The following is a 14326-nucleotide window of genomic DNA, read 5'->3' as shown; positions in this document are numbered from 1 at the left end:
CAATTTAAAAACACAGAAATGATGTCAGGTGAAAAGTTCTTAGACATGGGAATTGCAATGGGAGCTATGTACATTAATTTGACATCCAAATGTAGATTCTCCAAAAAAACAAAAACAAAAAACAACCACCAACAAATAAATAGACTAGCATGTATCCACTGAACCTGCCTGCTGGACCAGAAAGTCTAGGCAGATAGTGCCTTGTTTGAAATGAGTATAGTCATAAAAACTCATGCACGGACTCTGTGGCCGATATTGCAGAATCAGAGGGAGGCAGAAAGGAGCAGCACCAAGTAGAAATATAGGAAGAGTTTTCTTTCGGTTTTCTTTTGGTTTTCTTTTGGTTCTCTATATCTGCTACAAGTTCCAAAGAGAATATTGGCAAATGTTTTGGTTTTTTTAAAATTTTTATTTATTTATTTAGTTTAAGAGAGAAAGAAGGGAGAGGGACGGATTGAAGGAGAGAGAGTATCCCAAGCAGGCTTTGCACTGTCAGTGCAGAGCCCAATGTAGGCGGGCCTCAAATCCACGAACCGCAAGATCATGATCCGAGCCAAAATCAAGAGTTGCACGCTTAACCATCTGAGCCACCCAGGTACCCCTGCAAATATTTGACATCCTAAACAGAGCCCAAGACATTATTAGCCCTTGAAAAAAGTGAAATAGTGTTTCTGAAAGAACGGTGTGTGGACAGTCTGGGACAGAATTTTTTTTTGTGTGATTAAAGTGGTGAGGCCGACTTCAGAGTTAGTGAAGAGGAATTTTAAGAGTGAAACAAGGAAATTGGTTTTTAACAAGATCCTGCATGATTTTTATACTAAATTCAAGTAACCAGAGTAACACAATGAGAAGGAAAAAAAGTAACAAATTAAAATCAATATAAGGCAAATTGATGATGGTTACACAAAACGTCTCTATAGTCTTTAAAATTGTTACAGACTATAGAGAAATCTGGAGAGTTTTTCAATTTGTGTTTGAAGTTATCAGAATAATCTAAAGATGATAGTACATCAATCTTAGTTATGACTATAGAAGAAAAACTCCTTAAAGTATAAGAAAATGAATCCACCAGTAAATTACCTGAATAATTAATGATTACCAAAATTATTCCAGACTTGAAAAATAATTGCATAATAGGAAAACTGTTGAAATAATTCACCAAATCAATGTCAAAAAAAAAAAAAAATCCCAGCAAGGTACTATCAGTTTGATAGAGTCAAGTTAGTTTTTGATAACAATCAATATCCCTCTACTCCTGATATAATTTTTAGTAAAATAGGAATATTTATTGAAATTCCAGGGTCAACAATATAATAATTGCTAAAGCACAAGAGGCCTTTTAAGAACACAAACTGCAGTTGGTATTTTTTCTTCAATAAATGCTAGTCAGTATAATAACAGCTAAATGTAAACAGAAATATTGGAAATTTTTAGATGGCATGATTGTCCGCCCAGAGAACCCAAGCAATAAACCTGAAAAATAATATTACTACATATAAAGGAATTCAACATGGTAACCATTTACAATACCAAAACCAAAAGTTAAAGGTTGGAACAAAACCGTTTAAAAATAGCAACCAAAATTATAAAATACTCAGAAATAAATGTCACAAAGAAATATAGGATCTATGCAAATAAAACAATAAAATGTTGTTGACCACTATAAAGCTAATATTATTAAACAATGAAAATGTGTCGATGGGAGAAGATACCACTTAGTAATTGCTTTTCTACTTTATTTTTATTAAGTACAATCATAATTCCACTATTATATTGGGGTAAATGTGACTAAAACCATGAGGTTCTGGGGAAGTCCAGAAGGAGTGCACTAAGTTGACCTATTTGTATAGAGGTAAATTTGGAGAGATGGGAGGAGAGGGTTTAGAAGGAAGGAAGGAAAGGAGGAAGGGAAGGAGGAAGGGGAGAAGGAAAAAAGGAAAAGCATATTTAAATCTGGAAAGGGAAATACAAAGAGGTTATATAAAATAAATTAAAATCATGAAAAAAATTAGGAAGGATAAACACTAAACTCTGTTAGAGAACTAGATTAATTAAGAGTTTTACTTCATATAATATTATAATGAGAAAGGAATCTGGAAGTCATTTAATGAGAGAAATTGTCTCATGCAAAATTGTCTTTATCTCAGGAAAAAAAGTCACTGCATTACAAGCTGTTCCAATCTTTGGCACAATTATATACATTGGAGGGCTCTCCACTTCACAATGATGGTCATTTCATAATTGGGTAATCTCATTCCTAATTCTACTATTTCTCTATGATTAATTATATACAATAGAGGATCATGTATTGAGTCATGTCATGTTAATAGTGGTAACCACTTTAATATTTAAAGACAACCTTTGAGGCGCCTGGGTGGTTCAGTTGATAGAGCATCTGACTTCAGCTCAGGTCATGATCTCAGGGCTTGGGCGTTTTAGCCCTGTGTGGGGATCAGTGCTGATTGTTCAGAGCCTAGAGCCTGCTTTGGATTCTGGTCTCTCTCTCTCTCTGCCCCTCCCCCGCTCACACTCTGTCTCTCTCTCAAAAGTAAATAAACATTTAAAAAAATTTTTTTAAAATAAAGATAACCCTTATATTACTGCTAACTGTTCATATTTAGGCTAAACATTTCCAGTTCCTTAAACTTTTCCTCATATGAGACACTTCCCAGAATCTCATTATTTTGCATCAGGCTTTAAATGATCTCCTTTTAGTTAAACCTTTGTTATATACCCAGTACTGAAGTTCAGATATTATCAGAAGAATGGACTCCTATTCTTATAAACTTGTTAACTCTAGAGCAAATCTGCACGGTCTTTGCTGAATTATTGTGTAATAGCCGTACGTCCTTTCAAATTTCCTTTTCTATCTATATCAAATTTGAAATAATTTAGCTTGATATCAGTGTTACAATTACTTTATTTAAAATGAACTGCCTTTTCAATCAGAAAAATGAGGGAAAAGACTCAGTGATGGATTCTAAGATACTACTGGAGTTCTGTGTCTCTATGTGTGTGCATGCACTTATGTGGCGTGTGTATGTAAGTTTGTGTATGTGTGTATGGGAGTGTGTACATGCACATAGACATGCATATGTAAGTGTTCTGCTAGAGGATATTGCAATTATTTTATTGAAGTATAGTTGACATACAACATTATACTAGTTTCAGATGTAAACATAATGATTGGACATTTGTATACAGTGATCACCACAATGAATCTAGTTATCATCTATCTCCAGAGTTAGAAAACATTTCTTGTGATGAGAATTTCTAAGATTTACTCTTTTTCTGATGTGTATGTATTTATTTTGAGAGAGAGCAAGAGCACAAGTCGGGGAGGGGAAGAGAGAGAGGGAGAGACAGAATGCCAAACAGGCTCTATGCTGTCAGCTCAGAGCCTGATGCGGGGCTTGATCTCTTGAACCTTGTGATCATGAGCTAAGCCGAAATCCAGTCTGCTGCTTAGCCCACTGAGCCACCCAGGCACCCCTAAGATTAACTTTCTTACCAACTTTCAAATTTGCAGTACATTAATATTGACCATAGTCACCCTGCTGTCCACTATATCCCCATTAAATTCCACTTAAATTTGTAATCTAAAAAATGCAACAAATGAACAAACAAAATGGAACAAAATTCAGAGATACAGAGAACAGAATGGTGGTTGCCAGAGAGGATGGCAGTTGGGAGGTGCAAAATAGGTGAAGGGAATTAAGAGTTACAAAATACCAGTTACATGGGGCACCTGGGTGGCTCAGTCGGTTAAGTGTCCAACTTCAGCTCAGGTCATGATCTCACGGTTCATGAGTTCAAGCCCCACGTCGGACTCTGTGCTGACAGCTCAGAGCCTGGAGCCTGCTCCGGATTCTGCATCTCCCTCTCTCTCTGTTCCTCCCCTGCTCATGCTCTGTCTTTCTCTCTCAAAAATAAACATTAAACAAATTTCAAATTCCCAGTTACAAAAGATCAAAATTTTGTGATGTTAGGAAAAATGAAATTAAGTGTAATGTTTGTGTAAACATTAAAGTGCGTTTGTAGCTGTTTTGGAATCATAACTTAAAATAAATAAATGTATTTGAGACCATTAAGAAAATTGCAAATGATGATCATTAACAAATCATCATGAACATGATATTTATTTTCACTCAATATTTAAAAAATATTAGTTATGTCTTAAAATTTTTTTTAATGTTTATTTTTGAGAGAGAGACAGAGAGAGAGAGACAGACAGAGCCCAAGCAGGGGAGGGACAGAGAGAGAGGGAGACACAAAATCGGAAGTAGGTTCCAGGATCTGAGCCCTCAGCACAGATCCTGATGTCAGGCTTGAACTCACAGACTGTGAGATCATGACCTGAGCCACGGGCGCTTAACAGGCTGAGCCACCCAGACACTCCTAAAATATTGTGTCTTATCACATGAGAGAAGTTTGCTGGAATTTAGGGAGAAAGCAAATGTATTTATTAGCATGCTACTATTTTTTTAGACTGTTGATAATATTTTATTATACATCACATATATAATATTCAGTTCCTTCATTGTTTTGTCTGGTTTATAACATATCTATGTTGACTTTAACATTCTACTTGTCATTACTACCCTTTGTTGATCATGTGTATATTAATATGAGCCTAAGTAAGTAAATAAAATGGTAAAACGTCCCATAACGTGCTGTTTCATATAGGCTCAAGTTGAAGGGAAGGACTTGTTAAAAACAGATTTTCCGGCCCAGGCCCTTAAGATTCTGATGCAATGCTTTGGGTGCTGGGGGTCAAACTGGATCAGTTTGCATTGACGCTGTTCAAACATCCAATTGATTTTAATAACGGGAAAAACTTGGGAAAACGTTGATTCAAAATTATTCCAAAGACACATATTACTGCTGTTTTGAATCATCCATACCACTCATTACATCCACTAATACTGATAATAGAATTAAATATGTAAGATATTTGAACTTACTATGTTCAGAATTGGAAAGTAACGGGTTCTTTACAAAAAATTGAGCATTTTACTCAATTTTCATTTTCTGTAGTAAGGATTTGTTCAAAGTATATTATAATGAATTAAATAAAATTATTTTATTCTTTATGTATTATTTTTAATTATATTGTTATCTTCTGCTTGCAGGGTACAAGTTGAATTCTATATGAATGAAAACACATTTAAAGAGAGACTAAAGTTATTTTTTATCAAAAACCAGAGGTCAAGTAAGTCATTCATTTTATTCTCCCATCAACATGTTTATACATATGTTTAACTAAAAAAAATCAGCTGTGCGATCCTTTAGCAAAATATGTTTTATGTAGAATAAATATGATAATCTTGTCTGCCAGGCAGTAAAAGTTCAGAAAGCTATTGATGTTACATGTGGTGGTGTTAGGGTGTTTGAATACCTGCAGTTCCCCAAATCCCATACCAGTAGGTAGACTTGTGAGAGGGCCATTTGGATTAGTGAGGAAAATAATTTAAATGAGGGGTCCCCTTATTTTAACTGTGAGGCACATGTAAAACTTGGTTTGAGAAGGCTGTAACCAAATGGGAACAACTGTCTGATTTACTGGGGAAGAGTTTAATGTTTCCCATTCATGCCTGATAATAAGAAACATCTAGGGTTTTCTGAAATGTATAGATTACGAACATCCTTCTCTGGAGATTTTGAATCAGGAAGTGTAGGGCTCAGCACACAGTTTCATACTCCACTGATTCTTCTCATCAGATAAGTTTGGGAAACATTGCAACTTGAGGAAGACATGAAATTGGCATAGTTAATGAGCTAAGACCATTCAAGGCTGATGGGTCAGTGACACCTGTTGCCTCCCTGTAATACCACATATTTTTAAAAAGCAAAAAATAATGAGTCAGTATGCAATTTTTCATATGATTATTGCTTAAAATGTCAACAAATAGTGGAAAGGTCTACTATTGGAAAGTGGTGTAGACTTTGTTCTTTCTGAATTTTGATCTTGGAATCTTCTTTGGGTGGTCTCGATTAAGTTGTGCCCTTATAGGGTTCAAAGAGAAAAGCCTGAGTTGTTGGAAGTTATCAAAATACTGACTCTAAGGAATATTTCAGACTGTAAGGCACACTGCTTAGAGATTCTTAATGGCAAGTTAGCTGCAAAGGTAAGGCTAAGAATAGCTACTGCCTCTCTAACCTGGTTGTTTAGAATTTCCAAGGAAGTCCTACCAATAGATGTATTCATATCATTTGAATAGAAGGTCTTCTTGATCTTAATGCTAATAATTCTATCTCTCCAGGCCAGAAAATATAGATGCGTTATTTGAATACTTTACCAGCAGCCAACTTTGATTAAGCAGTCTTTTGAGGAGACCAGTTCTATAAAACCAGGGCAATTTCATTAACAGTTTAAAAGACTTTATAAAGAAGATAACCCGTAAAAAGTGTACCTGCCATTTTAATAAGGAAGCCTAGGAAAATTACAAAATTAATAGGCATTAATCTTTTACTGTTAAGAAATGTTACCTCAAGTACACTTACATATAGCAGAGAAAAAATGTGACATTTCACTTGCAGATATTATTAAATAATAATTATAAGAAGACCTTTCTCAAAATTTTATTCATAATGCATGAATCAGATACCACCTGATAATTGCAGGAATGGTAATGTTTCTATTAATCAGACTTTAAGCATATTTTGCTTAATGTTAATTGTTCTTCTTCATCACTAAGTATTATAAGCCTCATAACTGTGACTTACACAGTTTCACAGATACATACATGACAGTCTTAATACCCCCCAAATATCTAAGATTGCATTAGTACTTAACCTAAAGGAAAAAGTAAGTTTCAACTGGTAGAACTAAAATGTGTGTGAATGTATATGTATTTTCCAGCAAATGCTATTATGATTCTTCTATAATTATGTAATTACTGAGTGTATAATATATAATTATATACATGATTATAATTTCTTTACAATCAAATCTACAAGGTGTTCTGAAAGTAAAGGATGTATAACTTATCTGGTGGATTTGTAAGCAGCTAGATATTCTAGCTAGCTAAAATTTATTACAAAATTCATGGATATAAAAAATACTTACACTTCTAAGCATATCTGAACCAATCATGATTTTTGTGGCTTCTCAGTGCTCAAACCAAGATTTATTCTTGGGTGTAATATTTGCGGCCATTTGCAGTGCATGCAGTCTGTCAATCTCACATTTTTTTCCTAATATTTAGCCAATTAAAATTCAGATGTCTAAAATTTAAAGAGCTTTTAAATACAATAAGTGCTATATTTAAAGTTGTTATTTGTGGCAATTTTTTTAGACTTTTGTGAACTAAGTTAACATGAAAATTAAATTTTTCTTGTTTGTTTAAAGGTCTAAGAATTCGTCTATTCAATTTTTCTCTCAAATTATTAAGCTGTTTATTATACATAATCCGAGTGCTACTAGAAAACCCTTCACAAGGAAATGAATGGTAAGATGTCTTTGAACTTCAACAACAGTCTTTCGATTATTTTGAATTGTATTATAATTTTGAAGGGTGTTCTATGGAATTCATTTTCTTAAGGATGTTTTAGGTATTTGTCACAATTAAATTGATCTGGCTTTCAGTTAATACATGAATATAATCGTTGTAGGTTCTTTTTTAAACATTTCTTCTTCCGGTGCCTGACTGGCTCAGTCAGAAGAGTGTGCTCATCTTGGCGTCATGAGTTTGAGCCCCCTGTTGGGTGTAGTGATTACTTAAATAAATAAATAAGCTCAAAAAAGAAAAGAAAAAAAAAACATTCTTTAAAGAAAAGTAAACATCACTTCTTTTATTATCTGTTTATCAAAGCTAATACTGGATACCCACCCATATAATTTCTATTGCTAACCAAAGTACTCTTAAGTAATTGCTTAATATAGAGTTAGTCTCTTTAAAGACCCATATACCTCTCTCTTCTTGATTTACATATACTCCAAAAAGGTATACTCTTTTGTATGCCAGCTATGTAAGTATTTTCAGTTCTACCAGGTGTTACCTTTTCTTTTTAAAGATTCCTTGAGGGCATTATGTTAAGTGAAATAAATTAGAAAACTGGAAATACTGTATGATTTCATTTATCAGTGGAATCGAAAAACAAACAAACCGAAAAACCCAAAAAACCCGAAACAACAACAACAAAAATCTAGTGACTTTTGAAGCACTCCAGCATATACTGGGATGCATGACTAAGTCTCAGATTTAGCTTGTGTAGCTCTTTATCTTATTTGAGTTAAATGACTTATTGACTTATTTTAACTTATTTTTCCATTCATTATTATGTTGCTTTTATTAAATTGCATTTCTGTTCATTTATAGACTTCCCTTTTTAGGCTCTATCCTTCACTAGAAGTAGTAGGGAAAGGAACTGTCTGTGTAATAGCATGAATAATTTTTAACTCATCACCATCATGGTCTCCTGTCCAACCTACTAAATTTAAATAGTTTTCAAAGCAGAAAACAAATTTGGTGGCTAACTTTTGTACAATTGTTTTTCATGTGGAGGTTCACCCTAATAAAATTGAGAAATACAAAAGATCAAAATAAAATGGGAAGTGATGATATATTATGCATTTAAATGAATCGGTTACTCCTCAGCTTGTGTAGACAGTGAAAATTATTCTGTATTTATTAAAGGATTAAAGATGAACAACTGAAATTTTCCTATGTAACAATTTATGTGATAATTCTTTGTACAATTTTAATTTATTTAATGAAATATAATTATGGCTATTCCACTACATCTTTATTGAATACTTGGCATGTGTTTATATTTCTGTGACTCAAGATACAACATTCTCTACCCTCAGGGACTTTTCAGCCTGTGAATGGTTGTATATTTTGGAATTCTTGCTCTTTTCTGGCATTGGTCTAATTGTTTTATTTATGTTATTACCTTCAATATGCACTTAATCTTATTATTCCCACCTGACATACAGAGAAGCAGAAATTTTCTTATATTTGCCCTTCGCTTTGTGGCCTTCAGCACTAATATTTTTCTGCCTTTATCCATGGTTAAGTCATTGACCCCAGAAGCCAGCACCTTCCTGGTCCCTGCCCTGGTCGCCCACCCCTACTCTCCCCCCCCTTTTGAACTGCATATTCATTCTCTCTACTTGGATGTTTAATTGGCATTTCGAAGTTGCCGTGTTCCAATTGGCTTCTTCTGTGCTTTTCCACATCTCAACATGTGACAGTTCCATCCTTCCCCTAGCCCTGCCCCACTCTCAGCCTTCCACATTTCAGCAGAACCAAATTCCAACCTAACAGTTGCTCAGGCCAAATGCTTTAGAGTTATTCTTAACTTCTCTTTTGGTCTCACACTCTGCAGCATATGCAAACCCCTTAGAAAATTCTGTCATTTCTATTTTCAAGATATATCCAGCATAGAATCACTTCTCAAGGCTGCCATCCTGGCACAGGCCACCTTCTGTCACCTGAGTACTGCAGTAGCCCTCCTAATTAGTTCTGCTAATTGTGCCTTTGCTCCTCTTTGGTTTATTCTTAATATAGCAGCCAGTGTTTCTTTAAGTTCTAAGTCAGACCTTGACATGGCTGTGCTCTGAATGCTGAGGTGCTTCCCATGGCTTCCCTGTAACTTCACCTCCTCCTCCTCCTCCTCCACCCATTTTGTTCCAGTCACATTGGCCTCTTCTCTGTTTCTGGATCATACCAGCCACAGAGCTGGCTTAGGCCTTCATACCTGCTGTTCCCTCTGTCTGGAATTCTCTTCCATCAGATAACATAAGGCATACTTCCTCAGATCTTTACTCAAAATTGTATTTTCAGTGAAGCTTTACCTAAATATCCTGTTTAAAATTGTATTCTCCTCACAAGCCTCCCTCAAATACCTTTTTTCTTTTCCCTTTTAACTTTTCTCTACTGCCTTTATCTCTTTCATATGTTATAAGTAGTATACTTGTTTTGTTTCCTGTGTATTCCACATGGATTGCTGTGGCTCTTCCATGAGGGCATCGATTATTGTCTGAATCCTCAGAAAAAATTTGACTCTCAGTAGTTATTTATTTGTTTTTAAAAATTTATTTATTTACCTTTGAGAGAGAGAGTCCTAGCGAGCATGTGTGAGCAGGGGAGGGGCAGAGAGAGAGAGGGAGAGAATCCCAAGCAGGCTCCACACTATCAGTGCAGAGCTAGACGGGGAGGGGGTGGGGGCTGAAACTCATGAACCATGAGAGTTGAAATCAAGAGTCAGATGTTTGACCAACTGAGCCCCCAGGCAACCAGTAGTTAGTTATTAAATGAATGAGTGAATAACTGAATAAATGAAGGTCCTTTATAATCTGACCTTTGTTTACCTCACCTCACCTCCTATCCAGCCAAGCTCACCTACCTCAAGCCACTTATACATACTCTGTTCTCCTTTGTCTCTGAGCCTTTGCATATTCTGCTTTGTCTTCTTGGACTTCTGTTTCCCATTCCTAGCTTCCCTACCTGATGAGGTTTTGGGGTGATAGTGGGGTTCAGGGTGTCCGGAGCCAACAGCCAAGAAAGAATTCTTGAAGATGTCTTTGGTGCGAAAAGGTGATTTTATTAAAGCAGGGACGGGACCTGTGGGCAGAAAGAACTGCCCCGGGACCATGAGGAGAGACTGGTTGTATACTCTGGAGTTGGGGGAGGTAAAGTCCAGGGGAAGTTTCCAATGAGATTTTCATATGCTAAAAAAGACCCACAGGATACTGGAGGCCTAGCTATGGTCTAGCTAAGGTTTTTCCCTCTAGCAAAGCATTAGCATTAAAATGGTAGGGAGTTCCTGGAGAAACTTTGCTCTGCTTGCCTCAAGTGTTTGTCAGTGGGCTGCAGGTTATGAGGAAATTTAATTTAATCTGCCATTTCCTTCTGCCTTTGTTTCCCACATCACTACCTACTCCTTTTTAACTTGGGTCAGGATTTGTGGACCTTCAGGGTAACAATTTTGGGTAGCACCTAATCTGAAATTCTTACCTGACATCATGATCTATAGCCCAGTTTTACTCTGGGTTAGGAGTGGCTTCTAGGGATTCTCTGAGCCTCCTGCTACCACCCCCACCCCCACCCTACTTCTGTCCCAACACTTAACATGTTGCCTATGTTCTCTTTGTTTGCTTATGGAGGGCAAGGACCATGTTCTACTTGCCTCTAGCTCTCATATTTAGTGTAAGACTTGGTGGGTCAGGGAATGTTGTTGAAATAATGGAATTATGTTCAGCAGTTTTATTGATAGTGTTGCACAATCAAGATGATTAATGGCCACTGGCTAGAGATGGCAGTGAATATTACATTTATTACATTTTTCTGTCTATGTATTATTAAAAATGGTTCACACTACACTTCTTTCTAAACGCACACTACAATAGTTCTTAAAATTTGGTGATTTATAAATAAAATGTACATTAGAGTGATCTGAAAATCATAAGATTAGGCATGATAGAATCTCTCTAAGGGTGAGAGGGCATTGGGGAATGATGGCAGAGTAAAATTATATTATTTGAAAAACATTAAGAGGAACAAAGTTTCCTACAATTAACTTCTGTGTCATATTACTGAGAATATTTAGCCATAATTATAGAGGATATACATTTGAAAAACCAGATTACTGCAATTAAAAAACATAACAACATAACTTCTGGCTCCATTTTGAATACAATGTTCTGTTCAGTTCCCATTGTCAGTGCAGTATTGGTTAATGAAAAACAGAAGTGGCCTTTATGGGCACAGACTCTACTTTAAAATAATGAGGCTAATTCAGCAAAGAGATTTATTTAATTAGAGTTTCTGACATAATAAAGCTGTGGATATTTTGTGCTGCTTTGCTCTATTTTTAAATCTCTTCAGAGCGAAAATTGATATAAAGATGTTGCAAGTATGGACAAACTGAAGATATGAAAAAGTGTTATTGTTATTGTATGAAATTGTACAAGTGACAAACTGTGATGTCCACACAGTTTGTAGTAAATGATTTAAAAGCATTAGCAGAGGAAACACACCTCCACCATGTAGTTTATGAATTTCATTGAGACATGAGCCATCAGCATTGACTCATTGCCTGCTGGTGCTTAACAGTTCTTCATTGTGTGTCAAAACCAATGCATCCTCTTCCATTTTAAAAATTGTGGAAGTGATTATTAGTTTTTTTTTTTTTAATTTTTTTTTTCAACGTTTATTTATTTTTGGGACAGAGAGAGACAGAGCATGAACGGGGGAGGGGCAGAGAGAGAGGGAGACACAGAATCGGAAACAGGCTCCAGGCTCTGAGCCATCAGCCCAGAGCCTGACGCGGGGCTCGAACTCACGGACCGCGAGATCGTGACCTGGCTGAAGTCGGACGCTTAACTGACTGCGCCACCGAGGCGCCCCAATTAGTTTTTAATATCAAGGGATAGAGACAGAGGTAAGAAGTACATGAATGTGCTTATACTTTATAGTATTTGGATTTACATTGAAAATCAGTGCCTAACAGAGCAACAAATGTGTTTAAGTGACATTCACATTTTAAAGATTATTTCTTCTTTAGGGTAGCAGTTATTAAAAGGAGAAATAAAATTTTGACAGTATCTTTCAAATATGTGATGTCCAATAGGAAGGAATGTCATAATGTAGACCTTTTCTTCTCTCATGTATATTAGTTGCAGTAGAGATGAAAGTTAGCACCCAGTGCTCCAACATATATATCAAAAATTTAAAAGATTTTTTTTTGTTGTTTACTAGAGTCTAATGCTGGTGCTTTTAGTGTAGATATTTTCTCCACTGATTCACGCATACACATACACACACCCACACACACACACACACATGTGCATGCTCTATAACATGTAAGTACATTATTATGTATGCAGACCAGTTTTATTTTGTGTCTATATGCTGGGACCTAAGAATCCTCTATAGTTTTCGGAAAGGTAAGGAAAGCATGGAGAAGGTATATAAACACTTCTTGAAATTACTGTTGAACAAATGACAAACATCACTTTTACTTGTATTTTATTCTCGTATCTCAGGTGAGAATTAGTGATATCACCATACTCTCACTGAAAGGTTGAGAAGTGTAGCCTTTGGGTCAAGAGTGGCTTTTTGCACTCAACTCTATACCATGGAGAGGGGAGAGGAATGTTGATAGAAAGCCTAAGCCAGTGCATATGTAATGGAAAAACTCTTAAAAGTCCAATCTCTCAAAGAGTTAGCATTTAGTCCTCCCTCTAACACCCTAAGAATAGGCTGTGTAGCCTGGTATGAATACATCTAGTGTTTTGAAAGGAATCAGCTTTTGAAAAATCTCCCTAATATATTGTCAAGACTGTACTATGTGTCAGTATCCTGGTCTCCTTGGTTTCAGACATGCACTAAATTTTATATGTCGTTGAGATGTGAGCCTATATACCATACCTAGTACTCAGTTCTCAGTATTTGTTATGATTAGGAGAGTTTTATCATTTCCACCCTGGTTGCGGGTATTATACTTCTGTTAATAGAAGCTTGTATTTGTTGTCTTGGAAAGCTATCAATCTGTGTTCATCTCAAGTTTGTGAGTCACAGGGTCCTTTCATATGAATTATGCCCCACCTATTGACCCTATTACTTTCCTGTGCTTAACAAATGCTTTATTCTTCTGGTTAACATATTCAACCCTGGACTTCTGCCTCAGCTGCCAAAGCTTATCAGACATTTTTAGCAGCTATTTTCTTACCTTTTGGAGAAGCCATAAATAAGCATGCTGTGAAAAGTGGCTGAGGCTACAGGTCATTAACTTTCTATATTTAACTGTTGCTGTAACTTCCATTGTTTGATCTGGTTCTTCCAGTTTTCATAATGATGCTTCAAACATGGATTTTATCTATAAACTTAGTTTAATCTGAATAACTGAATCATATAAATTTTGTTTTTATTTTTTATAATTAAAAAAGTGTAATTTATTTTATTTTTCATGATTTTATAGTTGGTTCATGATTGTTACTATATGAATACCTATGGCAAGTAATACACTATTACTATATGAATACCTATGGCAAGGAAAGGAAGTAGAAGTTACCTAAAATATCAACACCTAGCAATAAGTACTTTCAGTGTTTTGGTGAGCAATCTTTTGTAAATTCTCTCTGTATAAACACACATACCTATAACATGCTCATACTGATGTAGTTAGGACAATATTGTATACATCGTTTTTTCAATGATTTTTTTCTCATTCATGTTATTTTTGCTATTGTTGATGACGAGGATGCTTTCTCTTCCAGCTACTTTCCTACTACAAATAATGCTACGATAAATATTCCTGTACAGCTGTTCTTTCCTCCTAGTACTTTATTGTCAGTGGGATTGAAGCTGCATTTGGA

The 14326-nt window shown here is 35.6% G+C and overlaps 1 protein-coding gene and 1 long non-coding RNA gene across 11 annotated transcripts in view; one reads left to right on the top strand and one right to left on the bottom strand.

Annotated features, from left to right (window-relative positions):
- Positions 1 to 14326, top strand: part of KCNT2 (potassium sodium-activated channel subfamily T member 2) — a 364649-nt gene that overhangs the window by 98975 nt on the left and 251348 nt on the right. For all 10 annotated transcript variants that reach the window (XR_015245793.1, XM_086693290.1, XM_086693289.1 and 7 more), the window contains exons 2-3: positions 5133 to 5212; positions 7352 to 7451. Coding sequence is in view for 9 of the 10 variants with exons in the window: in XM_086693290.1 (XP_086549416.1) it covers positions 5133 to 5212; positions 7352 to 7451 (180 nt within the window). In the remaining variant the exon portion in view is untranslated. The remainder of the gene's footprint in view (positions 1 to 5132; positions 5213 to 7351; positions 7452 to 14326) is intronic.
- The window catches only part of LOC147572499 (uncharacterized), a 43367-nt gene that overhangs the window by 601 nt on the left and 28440 nt on the right, over positions 1 to 14326 (bottom strand). The gene's annotated exons all lie outside the window — the stretch shown is intronic.

This window comes from Puma concolor, chromosome E4 (assembly GCF_028749965.1).
Source record: "Puma concolor isolate L17-30 chromosome E4, mPumCon1.1.hap2, whole genome shotgun sequence".
Lineage (NCBI taxonomy): Eukaryota > Metazoa > Chordata > Mammalia > Carnivora > Felidae > Puma > Puma concolor.
This window is presented reverse-complemented; position numbering and strand designations above follow the sequence as displayed.